This window comes from Cottoperca gobio, chromosome 16, assembly GCF_900634415.1.
Source record: "Cottoperca gobio chromosome 16, fCotGob3.1, whole genome shotgun sequence".
NCBI lineage: Eukaryota > Metazoa > Chordata > Actinopteri > Perciformes > Bovichtidae > Cottoperca > Cottoperca gobio.
In genome coordinates this window covers 4,413,488-4,434,727 of record NC_041370.1, presented here as the reverse complement: position 1 = coordinate 4,434,727, position 21,240 = coordinate 4,413,488, and the positions used below count along the sequence as shown (strand labels likewise).

The 21,240-nt window shown below is 44.6% G+C and overlaps 1 protein-coding gene across 1 annotated transcript; it reads left to right on the top strand.

Annotated features, from left to right (window-relative positions):
- Positions 1-6,791: 6,791 nt before the first annotated feature.
- On the top strand, positions 6,792-20,627 carry LOC115021634 (polycomb protein SCMH1). Its single transcript, XM_029452178.1, is given in 18 exon segments — positions 6,792-6,889; positions 7,555-7,695; positions 8,504-8,573; positions 8,819-8,896; positions 9,130-9,200; positions 9,317-9,551; positions 9,878-9,966; positions 10,199-10,442; positions 14,412-14,484; positions 14,486-14,657; positions 15,169-15,363; positions 15,746-15,872; positions 15,993-16,193; positions 16,726-16,896; positions 17,446-17,634; positions 18,678-18,809; positions 19,570-19,691; positions 19,801-20,627. Coding segments are annotated over 16 exon segments (2,244 nt in total). The 5' UTR covers positions 6,792-6,889; positions 7,555-7,695; positions 8,504-8,548; the 3' UTR covers positions 19,921-20,627.
- Positions 20,628-21,240: the final 613 nt, after the last annotated feature.

The window sequence follows — 21,240 nt, the reverse complement described above, 5'->3', positions numbered from 1 at the left end:
CTGAAACACAAAAGTACAAATGCATTTAGAGAAACTCACGCACGCACGCACGCACACAAATGCACAGCACTGACTGTACATCGATCATAATCTGTCTTTCAGGAGTTCTGTCACGTTTATTCATTTATTTATTGGCTTATATATTTGTGTATTCATTATTCGTCGGGCTGACTTTCTTTTTTATTTGCCAGCTCGGTTCCGAGGGGAGAGCGGGAAAACATTCATCTTCTGATGAGAGCAGTCATTAATTCAGAACAGGCCCATCCCTCGCTCTCTCCCTTTGTCAGTCTGTCTCTTTCTCTGTGTCCATCAGACGGGCTCTCTCGCAGTCTGTCTCTGCCCATCAGCACAACTTTCTGCGTCTGTAAGAAGAGCGCGCCTCTCTGCTGGATCTCAGCTGATTAAACTTCAGCTCTCTGTCGTCACCTACAATATGTTTTAATACACTTTGTTCAGACAACTGAAAGAGCATAAAACGAGTTGTCTTCTTATTTTAACCGCTTCACTAGACTCCAAACTGGTTTGCGTAATTGTTCTTTATAAGCTAATTGTTTTCAGATTTATCCACATGGGGGAAAAACAAAACAAAAAAACAAACATGAGCTTAGTTCGGACTGCGTGTAAAAATGGCCGATCGTTATAAAACACGAGGGGCTGCATTTGGTGGGTGTGTGTTGCTTTAAGTACCAGTTAATATGAAAGTAGATCCAGGAGGGCCAGGTTTGAGTGATAGATCTGATAATCATCAGACGCCAGCAGACTACACGGCAGTTTATAATTCTATAAGGATTTTACAACTCTGGAAAGTTATCACAGAGACGATCATTTTACCCTCCGGCTCACTTTAAGTAATCTACCAGGAATGTGCATTTGTAGTTGAGGTCCAAAGTCTATATACACTTGTAAGGGACATGTATATAATGCCAGTAATTTGGTAGTATAATTATTATTGCAGCCATTTTATTTTTTATGTTGCATTGACTCGTCTCTTCACTGCAGTCCTCCCTATTTTCTACGGGGTTGCTGGGAGGGCTTCGGAGGAGGCCATTCAAGGAGCTTATATGTCTATGAGGAAATGTTTTACGAGTCTGGAGACGATTTCTTTGTCCTTCATCTCAAAGATCTTAGCTAAACCGCAGAAATATGGTATGGTATATAATATACACCAGAAATGTGCGCTTGCATGTACAGCTATTGATTGGCCACCGCATTACGTCGCTGGACGACTTGCATTGTGTGATCCAGCAGCTCGATCTACAGCTTCCCCTCTGGCGTCCACAGTTTCTACCCTAAGAGTCTGAAATGTGTGTGAGGTTGTGTGTGTGTGTGTGTGTGTGTGTGTGTGTGTGTGTGTGTGTGTGTGTGTGTGTGTGTGTGTGTGTGTGTGTGTGTGTGTGTGAATGCATTGAAGCTTCTGCGAACACGGGCACAGTGCTATGTCGGTCTGAACATAGCATTACTGTAGTAATACTCTTAATTGTATCCACATCTTATTCTCTCTCTCTCTCTCTTTCGCCCTCCCCTGATTTGTCTACCCCCCCCCCCCCCCCTTTGTGTTCCCAAGCCTGTTAATCAGCAGATTGTTAATGAAGGCCTGAGTTCAAAGAGGCAGCGAGAGGCGGAGAGGAGGCACAGAGTGGTAAGATAGGGAGGAGTTCTGGACCAACTGTCTGTTTGTTGAAACATGTCCACACGTCTGTCTCCTTGCCTGTCTTCTCCTCTGATGTGAGCTTCTCAATGAGCTCCCCGCGAGGACCACAATACAGCATTTGCTCTTTGGGTTTCCCTTTCATGTTCCATTAAATGTAAACGAGAAGGAGACAGAGAGACAGCCAGAGAGGGTGAGAGGCAGATTAATTACATGTTTCAATAATGGAGATTAATTAGTATTATTTAAACATTGACAGTATCAACTAGACGTCAAGCATTTTGCGAGGCACACACTAGAGTTCTCACTTTAATTGGTAAATTCATGCCTCTCCGTGGCAGCCTAAAAGTCATCCCTTCACATCTTTTCCCTCCTTCCACCGCTCCTTCAATACTGTACATCAACTCCGCTGGCATCCGAAATTGTTGTTTTCATGCATATCATTTCATGTTTATTCCTACCTACATTAAGTCTCCTGACACTTATCTTTTGCTGCTTTTCCAGTACATAGACAAACCACAGCTTTCAGGAGCAAAACTCTCAAAGTGGAAATGGTCAAGTTGGAAGCACTAACGAGTCAAACCCTCCCCCTCCCTCCCCTCTGTCTCCTGCTGGATGCCAACACAAAAGTGAATATTTAAGAAAGAGAAATATCAAGCACAGTGGCTGTGAAGATGTCACACAGGCCCTGAAAACATGCCAGAGCTCTCCAGCCTTGGTCCCAATTTGAGAGGGTGACAGGAAGCAGTGAGGGGAGAGGGAAAGATGGAGCGTGAGCTCTCAAACCACATCCCGACACCACAGGCCGGCTTCACCCTTTTTAACAGCACCATATTTCCCCCAAAATGTATCAGACGTAGCACGTGATAGCCAAATGGCAGTGAAATCTCTGATAAATCCAGAGAGCAGTTTTTTCTCCTAAGGGAAGGGCTGTCTGCTAGAATCATTTACAAGGGAGTGACTAGAAGATCTATAACTGTTCAAATAACGAGAATAAGTAAAAATAACTCAAACGTCTTGGCACTCGTGGCCTTCAGATATATCTGAGGGGTTAAAAGAAGATTAAGTGGACAGGAAAGAAAAAGAAACAACCACATTTCTTGTACATGGCATGATGGCCAATTTCAGACTTGGGTCTTTGTTCTAGTGAAATAATAGAGCTCTCGTAAGATCTCTGAAATTAGTCAAATAAAATAATCTAAACAGTGAAAACCACCCTGGAATTGCTTTCAGTTCAATCTGTTATGTGGGTTCCCAAGTAGACATTGGTGATTTTAAAGGGTTTCGAATGTGTGCAACGATGCAATTTCTTCGCTTTAAATTGATAAAGAATGATTACTGACGAGCAGCAGATATAGATAACACACACAATGGACACGGGATGTAGGCACGTGTTGTGTTTTCTCTGCAAACACCAGCTTCACATTGAAGGTTTTACATGCTCTGACACTTGAGAGCGATCAGATATCGACCTAAAGGCTTTAACTATTGAGCAGCTCCATCACTGAAGTGCAGCGTGAAGCTTCACTCCATCCACGCTGAGATGCACTGCGTTGTTGTGAGGCGTATACTGAAGTAACAAGATCTCTGGTTGAACTCTCACAAGACGGAGATGAGGGAAGTAAAGAAAAACCAAACAGCGGGCATCCGCCTCATATTCGGCTCTGCGGGGTGCATTTGTGTGCGTGCATGCATGTGTGTATGTTTGTGTGGGTGTGTGTTGTGGGTGTTTGTGTATCCTTTCTCCAGCAGGACCCCCAGATCAAAACCGCAACCCACTCTCCCTCCCCATCTCTTTTTCTCTCTCTTTCTCCGTTTCTCCACCCCCTCTCTCATTAAAAACTGCAGGCCCTGGCTTCTAATTAAATCCCACTTGAAAAGTCTTAAAGTCAGCCTCAGATTGATTCAATTTGCATTTCTGAACAGAGAACATTGCCTAAAAGGATTAATAAATTGGACGAAAAAAATCCTTCTTTCTGCGCCACGCCGTCAGAGCTTGTAAGACAACATCCAAAGAGAAATATCCCCCCTCAACAAACGTCTATCCAACATATGCTCTTGCTCTCTCTCTCTTGCACGTCCCTCCCAGGATGCCAGCAGAGATGGGAAGTGTGTATCAGGACTCTGCGTGTGTGTGTGCGCGTGTGCGTGCACGTCTGTGAAACAAGCACAGAGTCCTCTGAGGCACAGTCGGGAAGTAACGAACGCAATATGACTCTCACTGTGTGTGTTTGAGTGTGAGTGTGAGTGTGTGTGTGTGTGTAGGCCTGTGTGTGTCTGGGTATTTGTGTGTGAGAGGGGCGACTTTGTTGGAGCGTGCCAGAGTGCTGAAAGTGACAAGGAGGCACAGTGGGAAAAGATCCTTGCTGTACAGTCTGCATGTGCACAAACAGACGACGACAGTGGAGCCATGCCATTGGCTCGTGGACACCTACAGCAACATGTTTGGAAACCCCAAAAAGAATTGCCAGATAAGAGAGCCAGATTCAATTAGTGCAATAAAATGAAAAGAGCAAGTCATTTCAAATAAACAAAAAAAAAACTGATACCGTTGCCAAAAGAGAAACACTAATATGAGAATTTACATTTGGATTGACGCCGAAGGTCCGTCTCGAAAATTGTACATTTACGAGCTTTTTGTGTTTTTGTATTACATGGAACTCAGGAACTAACAACATAAAAGGAAAACTCCCCCTGAAAGTTATTCTGATTACAGCTCTCAAGCGCATTAACATCTGCAACTCCAAACTTATAATTTCCTTATCTTTCCCTTTATAAGTGCTGTTCTTTATGCTCCTGGTGATTTCATTGCATCAGTGAAGATCAAGGACTTTCAGTCATGATTTATTTCGTTCATGAAAACATTTCGCAAGACTCACACAAATGTGTCTACTAATGTGTTTTTTTTTATTTGTGAATACAATTTGTTGAACATTGGGAAAGTATGATTTATAGTAGAGCTGGACGGGACGCATTGTCACTGTTGTTATTTGCCAGTCAAACCGGCTTGTATAATGGCTGATGGACTTTAATAGACTACTGGGAGCTCAGTGGTTGAAGCCTTATTAATAAAAAACTAGAACCACATGAAGGTCCTAACAGACAGCCACACAATATACAGTAGGCATGGCTTCACTGCACAACACTTGGTTTGCCTATAGTTACAGTAACGCAGGCAGAAAGTAGAATATGATTAGTCCTCAAATACATCGAACACAAAACGGAAATAGGGAAACAAAAGCAAATAATTATACATAATAAAAGAAAAATATTCCTTCAAAAGAAAATCCATAATTATGATTAGAATTAAAGTCTGCGGAAGTGTCAGAGGAAAGCACAAAATAATTATGATGAAATGAATGTACGGAGAGGAAAGTAGCAGAGCTCTCTGGCCCTGCTTTGTATAAAACAACACTGACCCCTAGTGATATTAGTGAGAACCAACCGGAAAGGCATTTGCATAATGTCTGTGCATGCAAGTGTGAACAACCTTATGTCTCTGCATGAGGACGATGGACACTTAATATTTCAGTACGAGTGTGTGTCTGTAGGTGTTGTGTTTTTCTTTTTGTCTGGTTTTTTTCTCACTTAGTGTATGTTCATACTCTTTGCAGGTTATATGCACGTGTGCTTATCCCCTTCAACATATGTATACAATCATGGGAACAATTAGATTTTTGAGAGTATGTGTACAGCGTGTGTCCATGAAGTGTGTGTGTGTGTGTGTGTGTGTTTTAATAATGATGCCTGGTGGACTGGGGCTTTCTTTGATGCGATGAAGGCTGACAGGCGTGAAACAGGTCCAATCAGGCGCGTGGGCACTGCCAATTAACCCTTTTCACCGTGTGAAACCAAACATAATTGCCTGGGGTGCAGGGGGCCACTGGGCCATGGCCTGCCCAGCGTAGGCTGAAATGGGCATTAGCAGTGCTGCCAGGTGACCATTACACACAATTGAACTGCTGGGGGTTTCTCCAAATCACACAGTTACAGTCGCTATCCAGACGTAATTGGCATGGCATTACCAAATGGCCCCTATTTCTAATTTTCACACCTACACAATTTATCTGGAGTATCTTTAGAGATATTGTACTGTGCCGGCTTTATTACACTACTGCAGGCACACTGTATTTCAATGATATTTCTGCTCTGATTTAACTCTGGGAGCGTGGATTACGATTGTTTGAGATATTAAATTTCTCCATTTGTACTACATTTAGCCATGATTATGTTCACAATGTTATAATAATCCTAACTGGAACAAATAGTGGTTAATAAGTTAAGCTTTGTGTGCACTGATGATCCAATTTTATTCATGTTATGCTCAAGGCAAATACCCCACATCCTTAGTCAAACACCCAAAACTGGAGCAGTTCAAATGAAAGTAGAGCAGCACTCTGTACGGCAGTAATGCTGCGATAATAATGTTTACTAGAATTTCATTCTTATGTGTCTTCTTTTACAAATTATTGCGCTAAATTAATCATCATGACTATCAACATCGTGTGATAAAGTGACTACTTATTATTAATGAGACTTTATTTTAGATTAGAGAGCTACGTTAGAACGGGAAAACTCCATTTCTGCAGCATTCTTATGAGCAATTCATCAGTCAAATTGTTTGTTGGGGATATTATATTTGCAGCAACATGCAGTACAATTTGTACAATTGCATTTAACTACATACTATTCAATTATAAGCAGGCTGTATGATGTACGTATAATATATATAGAGACTCAGTTGACAGTTAATTAGGTACACCTAGCTTAAACTAAATATATATTTATATATATATGTATAGTATACACACACAAACTTAAAGTCCAGTGTCCAAACATGAATAAATAAATATATATCATAAACATTAACCTTGATGAATGTATTGCAGGACTGTTGTATTAAAATGCATTAATTGTAACTATTATAACTAGAGCCTGCATTATTATAAATATTGTGTGGTTAAATTCTAGTGAATATAATATGTAAATGCAATAATGTTTTTATATTATTTAATATTTAGTTGTTTACCCTGAAAAATAAAAGTAATAACTCCCATGCTTGCTCTTTTGTCCAACAGGGGTCGTTTTTTTGCCCTTTCTCCCACCTCCAGCCTGCCCGGCTGACTGCCCAACAAGAAATGTTGGCAAAACACCCCCTCCTCATCTTGTAGAGAGAGGAAAAAAAATGGCGGACAAGCGCTAAATCTACATCAGAAACAAACACACACGTTACAAAGCAAGGTAAACATCCTCCGATACACCGAGCACGTCGCCTGGCTCGCCTCGGCTTCATTGAGCCCGGGTTACCACTGGCTCGCCTCTCGACTGCTGCTGTGCTCCCGTTTTGCTAATGCTAATATTTATAATCCGGTCAAACGAGCTAGCGAGCCAGCTAGCATGCTAAACTAGCATCCCAGGCAAGTGGGCATGTCTGTGTTTAGCCGTGCGTAGCATAGCATGCTGGAAGTGGTGTCTGCACGGCTGCACTCTGCACGCATGTTTGCTTTTTCATTCAGTGTTGCTGTCTGATTTATATCTTTAGCGTCAACGTTGTGTTGACTGCTGAGTGACATTTGAGGGATGTTGTCACGTAAATGAACATGTAAAACCCCCCCCCCGCATGTAAAATGTAGCACAAGGGAGAGGGCGGCAGGGGGGGGGGGGGGTCGGGGGTCCCATGTGTTGTTGGCTTTGTGTTTTGAATGGAGCCCAACAAATCTCGGCAATGCGAGACTGTGATACCTCGGGATAGAAATGGAAACAGCGTCCCGTTTGCAGATGACAAGAGAAGTGGCACAAGCTTGGGTGCTGAGTTGGAAACACATCGCTGGGGTTAGCAACAGGAGGAAGGTGTACCTGCTGCTGAGCCTCCTCTAATGCCAGTCCTCCTGTCACTTTCCCCCCAGACGGAAGCACACAGGGACCGGGCCACTTTAATTTGGACGCCACCCCCCCCCCCCCCTTGGCGGAGGAAAAAGGCGCACTTCCATTGAAGAGGAAATCATCCGGGAAGGAGAAACGCTGCTAAACGGTGATGAAGTTTTAAGGTAGGCAACATGTTTACATCCACAGCATGTGTCCTTGTTGTTCTCCTGCAGGACAGCTCTCATAATACATCTGCTGCCTTATTCTCGGTTACATATGATAAGTGCCGCTATGTACCGTGACTGGTTCTTGCATATTGTTGCTGTATTATCATAAACTTTAAATCTTTAAAAGTTGCTATGGTGATTGTTTTTGGGATGTTGGGAAAGGGCACTTGTTTATATCAGTCTGACCTGTTGACCTGGATGTTGTGTCTGCTTGGTTTCATTAGGGTTAGAATGAAAACATGTTGCCCTGATCCACTGATTGACATTCTGCATAGTAAAGCAACATTTTCTTTAATAAAAACGCAACATTTGGTTAATTTCTTATGATATTATTGCACGGAATTGCTTAATTGACTTAATAATAGTGTAATAGCAATGGCAGCTGACCCCAAATGTACAGAAAGATTCAAATGCAAAGAACCCAATCCCCTCCAGATGTACAAAGACACCACATCATATCAATAATCCTTTTAGCTATAACCGTACACAACATTAAAGCCTGCTGGGTCTCTTACGTAGGTTGATGAAATCCACTCTGTGTGACAGTAATATATATATATATATATATTATTTGTCGCTTGTTTATGGCTGCACTATTCCATTAAATGGAAATATTCTAGATGGTGTCGGCCATATTGACATTTTTTAAGTCCACTGCACTTTTAAATAAAGTTAAATGAAGAATGTTTGGCTGTACAGCGTCATCTTGTTATTGTCTTTATTTCACACAGGTGTAACAAAGCTACTCGTTGTGTCTTTACAGCGGAGGCCACTGTTGTGTTGTGAGCTTGGTCAGTATTGTTGGAGCATGAGGAAACCCGTGCCACAGAAAGGTAAGAATGTCTGATATGTAACAAACATGTATGCATATAGTAACTTACAGGTAAGACGTATGGCAACATTTGTGTTTTGAGTTCATTCAAAGCAAACCCCTTTGTGTTTGCTCTGCAGTCAGATTCATACATCATCTTGTAATAGTCGTGTGTTCTCAATGTTCGGAGCAGGTATTGCGAGGTCCTGACTGATGTGAAAATCACCCGTAGTTTAGAGCTTATTGGATGTTTCTTGGCTCCTCTAGCTATAGAGTGGAAAGATGCCAGAAGGATCAAGCATGCCCGGAGTGGACGGCCCTCCCGGGTGCCCTCGCAGTACCAAGGTAAATAACTCGCAGCAGCCGGTGATATATGAAGTCAGTTTTGGGCAATTCCGACAGAAGAAAAGTGCCCGAGGATTCACCTCAGCGTTGTTTCATTAATCATCCAGACAAGACGTTTTGTGTTGGGGCTCACAGAACATGTTCAACTGATAACGAAGCGTTTCTCAAGCTTACATCTCGACACTATCGTTGTATGATGTGAAGGTCTTGTTGCTCCTCGTGTTCTTCTGCAGGACATTTCAGTTGGGAGAAATACCTCAAAGAGACGGGTGCCAGCGGTGCACCCTCTGCTTGCTTCAGACAGGTGAGCAACATTAAGAGGTCCACTCTCCACTCTGAACCTCTCTGTAAGCAGTTCTCCTGTCATTTAATTGATTGCACCCGGTTATGACGTTGCCACGCTCCACTCCGCTGTTCCAGAGCCTCACGCCTCCACTTAACGAGTTCAAGGCCGGTATGAAGCTGGAGGCCCAGGACCCGCGGAACACCACGTCCACCTGCATCGCCACGGTAGTGGGGCTGACGGGCTCGCGGCTGCGGCTGCGCCTGGACGGCTCCGACAACAAGAACGACTTCTGGCGCCTCGTGGACTCTTCGGAGATCCAGCCCATCGGCAACTGTGAGAAGAACGGAGGCATGCTGCAGCCCCCCCTCGGTACGGACACACACTAAGGTTTTCTACTGACACAGTGTCTTTCTCTTTTGTTTTTGCACTTTTTGTTTTGGTCCACTAGGTGTCAGTGACTAACAGCACACAATACCAACGTGTCTGGGAGAAGATCCAACATCTGTTTCACCTGTTTATACTGTTGCATTGATCTTTTCTGGGGCTGCAACTCACTATATAGAATATATATAGAATATAAAACCGACAAAAGCAGCACAAGAAGCTGGAATTGATCGTGTTCTCATGATTTGCTTACACACGACCCTCGGATCTAAAGCTGGTGTAGTTATAACAACACTCTTCCTCTTCTTCAGGTTTCCGTCTCAACGCGTCGTCTTGGCCCATGTTCCTTTTGAAAACACTAAATGGAGCCGAGATGGCACCGTCTCGCATCTTTCACAAGGTACCTGCACAAGCTCAATACGCTCTGAATGACCAGCTGCTGTCCCGCATCAGGGAGCTGCATCCAGCATGTCACTCTTTGTATTCTAGAGTTCGCCATCGCTGACGGCCACAATGATCGCTAGAAGAAAACTCAACACCCTTGACAACGATTCACCAGCATTTGGTTTATTTAACTCACCTGGTACCTACCTACCCTCATACCTGACCCCCCCCTTTCTCTCTCCCAGCAGGAGCCTCCCGCCCCGGAGCAGAACTCCTTCCAGATAGGCATGAAGCTGGAGGCGGTGGACCGCAAAAATCCTCACTTTATCTGCCCGGCCACGGTGGGTGCACTGCGCGGCGTCGAGGTGCTGGTCACCTTTGACGGCTGGCGGGGAGCCTTTGATTACTACTGCCGCTATGACTCGCGTGACGTCTTCCCTGTTGGCTGGTGCGCCCTCACCGGAGACAACCTTCAGTCGCCTGGCACCAAAGGTCTGTAACAAGAGTGTAACATGTAAAAACTAAATGTAACAATCGTTTCCACCTCCACGCCAGAAACGGCTGACGACAGAATTGTGAGAGACGATGGTGGGAGGGGCACTGTGAAGGTTTTATTTTGTGCCCTATAAAGTATTTACTCATAAACACATGGGTTGTATTGTAGAGATATAGAAATGTAACCCACAGAGACGTTGTAGGCGACAAGGAAAAAAGCTGCATATGAAAATAAATGAAAAGCCCCTCCCACATAAGCAACGGTAAACGAGACAGGGGGGGGGGGGGGGGTCCGTGTTTTTAAGGCGGGTCGGGTGGTTTCCCGACATCGTCCCAGACAGCTGACGCACACTGAGGACAGTCTGCCCCGATGATGAGCGCGCGGCGAGCCCACGGCCCCGTGAAGCCGTGATGTGAAACTCACAGCTGAAGCCTTCGTCCCGAGCGGCCGGGCCTTGTTTTTAAAGCAGACCCGGTGCCAGCTGCGGTATTTTCAGCTCATTATGAAACTGCGACGGGGCAAATTAGCTTATGGCGGGCCGCACTGCACAGGGGTGGACACATTGGTTACTTTGTACCACATATTTAGTATATTTATACACACAAATTGTAATAATTACAGTTGAATGAACTTCCTGCCCTACGGGTTGGATTACCTGCGTCGACATTCATACTGATTGAATCTGAGACCCGTTTGAACAGAAACGCTTAACGAGCACGTTTGTGCCGCTTATTTCAGGACGACTTTAATTATTTTCTGCTTTGCTTTGAAATTTGAGAACTGTTCGCCACAACAATGAGCAGCTTTCATCATCATATTCTACGGGCTTTTAACTTTCGGTGGTATTTGTGGGTTCGGTTGCTGCAACACGGTTTGCAGCGTTGCAGAAGTGCATCATCTGCCTGAAGGCGGCATTAGCAACAGTTGATCAAGTCATCAACATGAGTTTGCTGTTTTTAAGTCCTGATGGTGTTGGCTCTCTCTCTCTCTTTGAACTGTGTTTGCAAAAGTGGCTTCAAGTATCTCGTCTGTGCGATGGTACAGTCCCTGTGCTTCTGCCTGCGTGTGCAGACGATCAGAACCACACCACACAAAGTTTCTTTGTTTTCCATTTAGCAAACGAGGAGTTTTCTCTTCAAGCTGGAATGTGTCAGAAGTTGTAGCCATGTTTACTTTCTCATCATGAAGAATCAGAGGAAGCAATTTGCTATACAGGAAAGTTAAAAGGAAGAAGTGGACACGAGGGTTATCAGCCAGAAGGTCAGCTGCACTCGTCTGTTAGGATTCACAGTGTCTAAGGGAGTGGAAAGGGAAGGAGGGATGTAGGGAGGCAGGACATGCCTTTGTAGCCTGCGAGTGTTTCATGAAGGCCTGGCACTCCCCCAGTTGGCAGAGTCGGGCCATGACGTGGTTGAAACGAGCCTGGGTGCCCCTCCACAGGCCTCTCACTGGCACCCTGGCTAACCGGGTCCGATTAGACACCTCGAAGAGTTAAGAGACGGGATAGAAACGAAGAGAAAAGGCAGACCGACGTCGAGAGAGGGGGATTGTTTACATTGTCAGCAGATGGTGGGAGGAGAGAAGAAGAGAAAAGAGGGAAAAGAAAGAAAGGAGGAGCAACGCAGAGGACGAGTTGGGAGAGGAGGACAGGGCAGGAGGATAGGGTGAATCTGAGGACAGCTGTGCAGACCACCACACACTTTTGACTTTTTGTTTGCGCACGAGAGGTGAGTAAAGATGAAGCTAATGACAGGAACGCAGTCCGAGTGATAGATTTGAAGCTCGGTAGAAGTTATCTTCCCGTAGTGTGAAGCTGGCAGTGCTCTGTGAACTCAGTGCACTCACGGGAGAGAGAGAGAGAGAGGGGGGGGGGGGGGGGGGGGGGGGTTTGCTCGCTTGTTTGGCTGTATTTACAGGCACTGCCGTTGATCAACCTCGAGCTCTTACAACCTTTTAAACATATTATCTAGGATTCGTGCAATTTGTTTGGGGTCAATGGGGTTGTTTTGCTTGGGCTTCACAGTGGCCCCCCTATGAGACGCTGCAGCAGCCCGAGGACTGAGCTTTGCATTGATTGGTGTGCCCGAGTGTTTAATAAATAAAGCTCCACGGTGCCAAGACCCGTGTTAATGAATGTGGCCGCTCCTCTCGTAAATCTGTCCTTGTTGATCCAGGATGAATACCGCTGCGTTTTTTGTTTGTGCCGTGTGTGTGTCTGTGTGTGTGTGTGTGTGTGTGTAGGCTTGCAGGTGCACTGTGGTTCCTTCTTCTGTGTGGCTGTTTTTTTTTCCACGCACACATTCCTGATGTTTTGCCAGCTGTGTTGGCTTATATAAAGTACACGGCTTATTTGGTTATTTTCTGATGTATTTAATATAGGCCCTGCTCCCTAAAGGATTTTTTTTTTTTTCCATGCGCGTGTTCCCTCAGTGATTTACGTGACTTCTTGAAATGTTTCCTGTCAAGAAAAGGAAGTGTGTGTGTGTGTGTGCGCGCGTGTGTGTGTGTGTGTTCAGGGGTGGGAGTGTGAGAGATACATTTGAAGACGTCTCACAGCTGTCAGCAGCTTACTTCTTTATTAGGGTTTATTCCTCAGGCTTTTAAGGTGTTAACACATTTCTTCTTTCTGTTCCAGCGGAGGGTTGAAGGTAGACGAGAAGGAATTCATCTTTGGTTTTCTTCTTTCTTTCAAACCGCACATTTATTTTCCTTCACCTTTTGCCTCAAATCTTTCCGTTTTTGATTTTCCCTCCGCTTCATCTTCTTCTTCTTCTTCTGTTGTTGTTGTTGTTATGGATCATAGCTGCAGGTAATGCCCGTTTGTCGGATTGTACGATACAACACTGAACTGATATTTAGTTTCCCCACCATAATGCGTCTTGTCTCGCTTACTTTTAATGTTATCTGGCCACTTGCATGGTAAACCTTTTCTGTTTTTAGATCCGTCCCTGTGATTTAACCCTGTTGCCCTCATACTGTCCACCCCCCCTCTGTTCTCGTATTGACACTTTTGCCCAGAAACTTAATGCATGAGAAGATGCCATTAGAGCTAAGTGGATGAGAGGAAACACCACGTTGTATTGATTTCTTACGGTGAAAGAGATCAAGATGAATCGTTGCAGCTATTATTTTCCCTCCTTTAACTCGACTGCCATGAACAGGAATCATACTGCAGTGAGTTTCTCAAGGGGTCTCAGTCCTGTGACCTTATTTATATGCAGGAAGAAAGCAAACTAAAGCCTTTAAGTTCACGGGAAGATTAAAATTCACGGAATGAGCGGTGGAGCGTGCACTTCTTGATGTGACCTCTCACCCTCTTTCCTTCTCTCTCTCACTGTCGAGCACCCTCACAGTCTGAGAGGTGCAGCGTGGTGTCGTCTGGCTCATTACTAAGGAAGGAAGTTCAAGTGAGGAAAAAGAAATGTTTGGCTGCTGTTTGACCTTCTCTGCTCGTTGCGCTGCCGTGAGAAACTTGAGCTCAGGTGTTCTGCGTTGATGCTACAGATTGTGAAAATGAAAGTGAACATTACTTTGTGTTTGGCATTTGAGAAAGGTATTCAGAGCCCAGGCGAGTACACCTGATGATGCACATGCAACGAGAGCGCGGCACGCACTCGCTCCTTGGTTGGCTGCGGCGAGAGTCAACTGGGACGTCGTAGCCAACAGCGTAAAGGCTTCTTGGACGTGCGTTGGTTACCTGCCAAGTGTGTGCGGTTAAGTTGAATTTGAATGAAGTGATATCTACTTCTCCTGCCAGAACCACACAATGACTTCAGATTACTCACGTTGGTGAAGAAAGATTTATAACTACTCCGACTGTTCAAACATTATTACAGTTCTATGTACCCCCTGTGATTAAATGGGCAGCCTGGAGCTATACTTAGTTAATTAGTTCATTTTTCACTGTTATGCCACAGCGGTTCACTGAACGAACTCCCCTTTCTGTCCATCCTTTGCCCGTGCAGTAGTGTTGCCTAAGAGCCTTGGGCCATTGACGGACGGGAGTGTGGAGAGCCCAGCCATGCACCCCACGCCCACGGATGGGCAGACCTCCAGGTCAGAGAGGACGCAAGCCAGGCCGCAGGAAAACCAAGGTGACGGGGCTCTGGAATCAGAAAGGCTCAGTGTTGGGACCTCAGAGCATCCAGCCAGTCAAAGTCCATGAGCCCATCAAGATCCCCAAGAAACGAGGGCCCAAGCCCGGCAGTAAGGTAGGCACGAAGTGGTGTAGAGGTTCCACCAGGGACACACTGTTGCCTTCACTTGCAGGGTCAGTTCGTTTACATCTAATGGTGTCGAGCCATGCAGATAGTTAAAGCTACACTGTTGACTGCTAGTGACGTCTGTGGATTATCCACATCTGTTTTAGAGGATTTAAAACGCGTTGCCATTTAATCTTTCAGCGCTGTGAGCGCCACAGACAGAATGTATTCAGTGTACTGGGGTGTCGGCAGAATTGTCTCAGGACTCGAAGCTAAACTACTCTATGTATGTATATGTGTCTACAAGGCCAAATACTGTTGGAGGTCAAATAAAATGAGTTGAGTGAACACTAAGTGCTTACACAGCACATTTCTGCTCACCTCTGATGAGCCTCGGTTAAACATGTTTGACCTCGTGTCACCTCTCGCTCAGTGTTGGGGGAGCTTTGTCATCGTAGAGCATCGCAGCGTGAAGAGTTGCCCCACTTGACTCTTTGTTGCCTTTGCTCTTGGTTTGCAGCTGGGCTGGGCAAAGAGAGCCGGCTGGCTGGAAGATGCCATGGCCGGCCCCGGGCGACCAGTGACGGGCCCCGGGCGAACCAGGGGCAGACTGCCTGCCAACTGGGCACAGAGGATAGCTCTGCAGCAGGCCCAGACTCAGGCAGAAGAACCCATCAAAATTCCAAAGAAACGAGGGCCCAAGCCTGGCAGCAAGGTGCGTACACGTGAACACACATCTGGTCTCTTTCAGAAACACTTAATATGTCATTTCTAAGCATTTCAACACTCAACTGTTTCATTTCAAAGCCAACAACTGTTACAAAAACAGCAGAGCAGCGTCACTCATCAGGTCCCAATCATGTGCGGAAGAGAGATGAATGGAAATACTTCCCTTTGGATCTTTGTTTTGTTTACTGAAGTAACACCGTGTTGCATGAACCGGGTATTTGGTGTTCAAATATGAAAATTATATTAATTAAAAGCAACAAAAAAAGTCGCATTTGATGCAATATTATGAACCGCACTTCAAACGCACTGATGGTGACGGACCAGCAGAGACATAAACGTTGAAAAGAAATGTGTGTGTTTGTATCCAGAGAAAACCACGCGTGGTACCTAATCCAGTCCCCACGTCTCCCACCACCAGCACTCCCGAGCCCGACACCAGCACCGTGCCTCTGGACAATGCCACCATCCCCAACTCTGCACTACAGGCCCCCACAGGTACACGACGTCCACACACCTGCACACTATGAGTGACGTGCCTTTTTATTCATTTATAATAACATCTTGTTACCTACCCTTCAATATTGAGTCCTCTGCTTGTTGTTTCCTCCCCTTTAGTTTGTGTGTACCTTAACAAGTACGGCAAGGCGGGACCTCATTTGGACCAGAGGCGTATCCAGCAGCTCCCGGACCACTTTGGGCCGGGCCGGGCCTCCTCGGTGCTCCAGCAGTGTGTTCAGGCCTGCGTGGACTCCGCCCACAACCAGAGCACCGTCTTCTCCTGCCTCAAGTCTGGACAAGGAGGCGAAGTCATTTCAGGTGGGGATTAAACTGTCATCTCTCTCTCGTCCTGCCTCCAGTGGAAAGTCCTCATGAAACAGCATTTTAAGAGGATCTCTTGCTTCATTGTTTACTCGTTTATTGTGGCGATCACATCTTTGTTTGATTAACAGAATGTAGTGCTGATAAAATACTGCCAGGACATATGGAGCTTTAGTTTCTGTGTGAGGTCTAAAGAAACGTGTACGACGCAGCGAACTTTGTTTTTAGTGAGTCCTGTCAAGAGTGCATGTTAGTTTACCTCATCCTGTATCCTGTTGCTGTAATGACTGTGCTTATTATGGGCTGCAGATGTAGTTCTGCACGCAGCACAGTATAGGGAACTGTTGCATTGAGACACTTGAAAACATTTCTGTCTCATTCTTTCGCCCCCTATACTGCATATTCATAGAGTCACGCATCTCGTCTCGTTAGTCGTGGGGAAAAAGGTCGTCGAACACATTTAGTCGCAGTTAACGATATGAATACAGAATTTGATCCTCTGTCCTTTGCCCCCGTTTGCTCCGTCCAGCCTACTTCGACCAGCAGCAGCACACCCTGACGCTGCCCACAGTCAGCAGCGTCACCTACGTCCTCCGCTTCCTGGAGAAGCTCTGCCACAACCTTCACTGCGACGCTCTGTTTGGCAGCCAGCCCGTCGCCAGAGGAGGCCTGCACTACGACAGTCACACGTACACCACAGGTCAGTGCTGCACTGATTGTGTCATATTTACTTTGTTGAGATGTGTGTCCTCATTATGCTGGATTTAACACGTTTACTAGATTGTATAATAATAGTTCTAAATAATACATTACCATGGATTCGGCCTTTTCATTGTGTGTTAGTTCCTGTAAGTTCTTTAGAAGATAAGAACTCCCTCCAGCACAAAGCAAACCTCGCCTGCCTTACTCATGGGGAGATGTTGGCAGTAACCTTCTAAGAAGCAACTCTTGTGAATACTCGGGGGAGGTGCACCATGCGCCTCCCCCGAGTATCTGAAACGTGTTTGGCAACCAGCTGTACAACGTTCCCTTTAAAGCGTACTGACAACATTTGAGAAGTTGCATGAAACACGGTGATTGTTTCGTTATGAATTCTGCAGAGTGCCACGGACCCGTCGACTGTGATCCCGTTGAGGGTTAAACTAGTGTGCGTTCTTGTTTTCAAGTTATTGATTAATTAAGGGAGGATTGGTCAAACATATTCTCTGACACAAGCTAAATGCACTGCATGCTTCTATATTTCCTGCAGTGAAATACAGTCTGCTGCACTCTGCACCTTTCTCTCCTCTACATGTGTCACGCGTGGCTCCTCCCTCTCCAGAGAGGAGAAGTTTTGGAGACGGTCTAACGACGGGCCGAGGCTCCAAGCGCTTCCTCCAGGACTACAACAGTCCACTGCCTCAGAAACTTTGCAAAATCCCCCGGCACTCCACCGACGGTATGTTTCCGTGTCGACCCTGCGCCTCGTTCCTGTATCTCACATGTTATCAAAAAGGCAACAAGGCTGTGCTTGTGTACGGTTCCTGCAGAGCGACTGAAAGTTTCTCTGACTGCAGTTTATATGAAGTCAATAAAAACACTGTATTCTAGCTTTTAATGGTTATTTACCACACTCACAGCTCCTCGCTCTTTATTAGTGGTTTAAAGAATCAACGACACGAAGATGAAGTTACGCAACAAGCCTTCCGTTCATCTGCGTAGTATTTGTTTGTATAACTCTAATGCTGCGGCACCTTTTATGTTTGACATTTAATTCTAATAATGGACTGCTCCGAGTCGTCCAGTAAAGCGTTACATACTCTTGTAAGCGGAGGTGGTAAAACAGAAGAAGCTCCTGGCTCAGCAGCGAGTCGTCGTGTTAAGTTCTGGGAGCAGGAGTTTAATCATTTCATCATCTTTCAATTTCCTTAGATGTTAATTAAGTTAATGGAATATTTGAAGAGATTTATGTAAAAGGATCTTCCACTTCTACATCGCGCACTCAAATGACACTGAGAATAAGTCACTTTGTGATTTCAATCCTCGTTTATTGACACGTTTATATTTGATTGTTATAGCTCAGCGCCGGTTTAATGTTTGACATAATGACACCATATCTCAGGAACGCCTCGAGGGAATTCCTTCCACTTCCACTCAGACTCGAGCATGAACTTTGATGGTCAAAGGTCAAAGTCGCTGCGACCTTTGGGCAATAACTCGTCGGTTGTGCTGATTTCTGAGCTTCAGGTGATTGTCGTTGCTCCATGTGACCAAGCTCTCTACATGTCCTCTGTACTCCTCAATGTTTCTCACTTGGACGTCACACATGTCGATATTGATACCTTCCATTTAGCCAAAAACAAACCTTACTACCTTTTTAAAGTCTTCACGACATATATTATGAGTCTGGACAGACGTGGATGTAAACTGCAGCTTGAGGCATGTTATGTAATGTGTTTCATTTAATCTCACGGGTCAGTCTTGTGCGTGCCATGTCCCCAGGTGAGTCCTTCATGGAGAACAGCGTTGCCGCATCGGAGCACTTAAAGAAGAGCCCTCTCTCTCCAAACTCTACGTCACAAACTCCCGGCCTGAGGTCTCCCTCCAAGCTGCTGCATCACGACAACTCTACAGGTAGGAAGAGACGATTCAGGAAAAGCGTGTCGCTGTCCACGTTTGCACAACATTTCAGTTCAGCGATTTGTAACGCGCCTGAAAGGTGCGATCAGACAACAAACAGCCCTGTGTTTCAAAATGTAAACAATGCACGGGACTGGGAAGATGAGTTTGAAGCCTTGACAGCAAATATACATATAAAAAAACATCAATTTCATCTTCCATTGCGAAGATCGCAAGTAAACTGTAGAAATATGGCAAACACGTGACAACATAATCTACCAGCAGTGTGCACTTGCTCATATTTAATTGGTCAACATAGAACTTTGCCGGATGACGACCCTGCATTTTTTTTTGCTGGAGCCCTCTACATTGACACCCCTGCTGCGTCGCTGGAAAGGCCCCGTTCAAATGAATGAGGGGGCGGCTTTGTTTCCACCCAATGCTGTTGTCTGTCTGAACGCAGCCTAACACCTTAAAATCAGAAGATTCATATTGACTCAACTGTAAGTAGGCTTCAACCAATACAGTTTTTAAGGCTGATAGTGGTACATTTGAACATTTGTGTGGCATCTTAACAGCAGGTGAACAATAGACGTTCTGTTGCTGCAACACTTGTATTGTACATTTAGAGCTGGCAAAGCTCCGACAGTTGGGATTACTTATATATATATATTTTTTACATGTAGTTGTAGATATATAGATATAGTTTATACGACATTCTGTGTCACGTAATATGCTCTGTCGGCATTTTCAGTTTGCGCTTTTGCACTTTCAGGCTCGGGCAGTTTTCGGGGGAGTGGTCAGGACCCCAACGTGTGGACAGTGGAGGATGTCATGCAGTATATCAGACATATCGACCCAGTGCTGGCACCACATGCTGAACTTTTCAGGAAACATGTATGTGTTCCTCTCATAACAGTGTATTTAAAATAACGTCCGCATGAGAAAATCTATAACATACTGTATATTAACAAAACAAATGTATATATTTCTCTCTCTCTTACAGGAGATTGACGGTAAAGCACTCCTATTGCTGCGTAGCGACATGATGATGAAATACATGGGCTTGAAGCTGGGTCCCGCCCTCAAACTCATCTTCCACATCGACAAACTCAAACGGGCTTGAGGAGGTCAGTCGACCGGCCGCGGACTTCCAAAGGACAAAACTCCGACCACATCTCTCTGTTCGTTCTAGGATCAGTAAATCATGCACTTCATATGGGACATTTACTGACCTTTTTTACATGTAGCAACTTCCATCAGACCACGATATCTGGTATTACATACCCCTGTCCTGACCTCATCCAATGAGGAATGTTCATTTTGTGTAGCACAATCCAGCCCGAAGGCAGCATGGGATACGTAGGATCACCCACTTGAAGACTCATGTGGCCATTTTAACTGTAAAAGGCTTTTTTTGGGGCCTTTTTCTATTATGTTACATTTATTCTGTACATTTCATATTTTGTACTTCACGGATATATGGACTTGTATTATTGCCTTTTTCAACGGTTTTTTTTGTGGGTTATGCTTAAAAGAACCATAAAGGAAGAAAAGAAAACACTATATTCATCCCAATAGTTGGTCAACGTCTCAGTTTGAGGCACGATTTTGCAACTACACCAATATTATAAAAGGAAAAAAAACCAATTTATTCTGAAAATACTGCCATGAAGAAATCTGTTTCTTAATTCTTATTCTGGATGTTGTTTACAATGCCTTGTCTTGTCTTTGTTATTTGTACTTTTTTAATTTTTATACTATATTATTAGAGTTCCTACATGGAGAGCCCTATCATACTTAACATTGTTCAATAAATATATAATAATTCAACAGTTGGTTTATTTTTTTTCTGTGCTTTTTAAGCCACAATTTGTGATTACATCATGTTGTTTTGTTCAATTTTAATTAGTACAATATTGTCCCTTTAGTTGCCTGACCTAACATAAAACCATTTAACAAGTCTGACATTGAGGCTGTGAAAGGTATATATCTATTATCTATATATGACCTTCTGAGTTATTTATTCTTAACAAAAGACACTATGTAGTTATACTAGTTCACCAACAGGGGGCAGCACAGCCTCGTCTACCTTTTTGCAGTCGTGCTGCTTCTCCTTGGGACTCTGATGCACTGCCATGGGTGGCCATATGTCCATCTGGTAGCATGAATCTGAACGTTAACATCACGTGAAGATATCTTCTCATGTCAGTATCTCTCCTGCCTTGCTGTGTGGTTATGTCATGTATTCTCCATTATTTAAAATCCCTCTCTTTTATGATTATGCCCAACCTATTGTTCATAGCAGTTTCTGGTAAATATTGCTGTCATTGTTTCTGTCAGTATATGAGTGGGCTAATAGGCTTGTGGGCAAAAAAAAAAAAAAAAGAGACTTGTGTCTACTGAAGCAGCTCGGCAGAAAACAGAAACTCTAACCACATCCTCC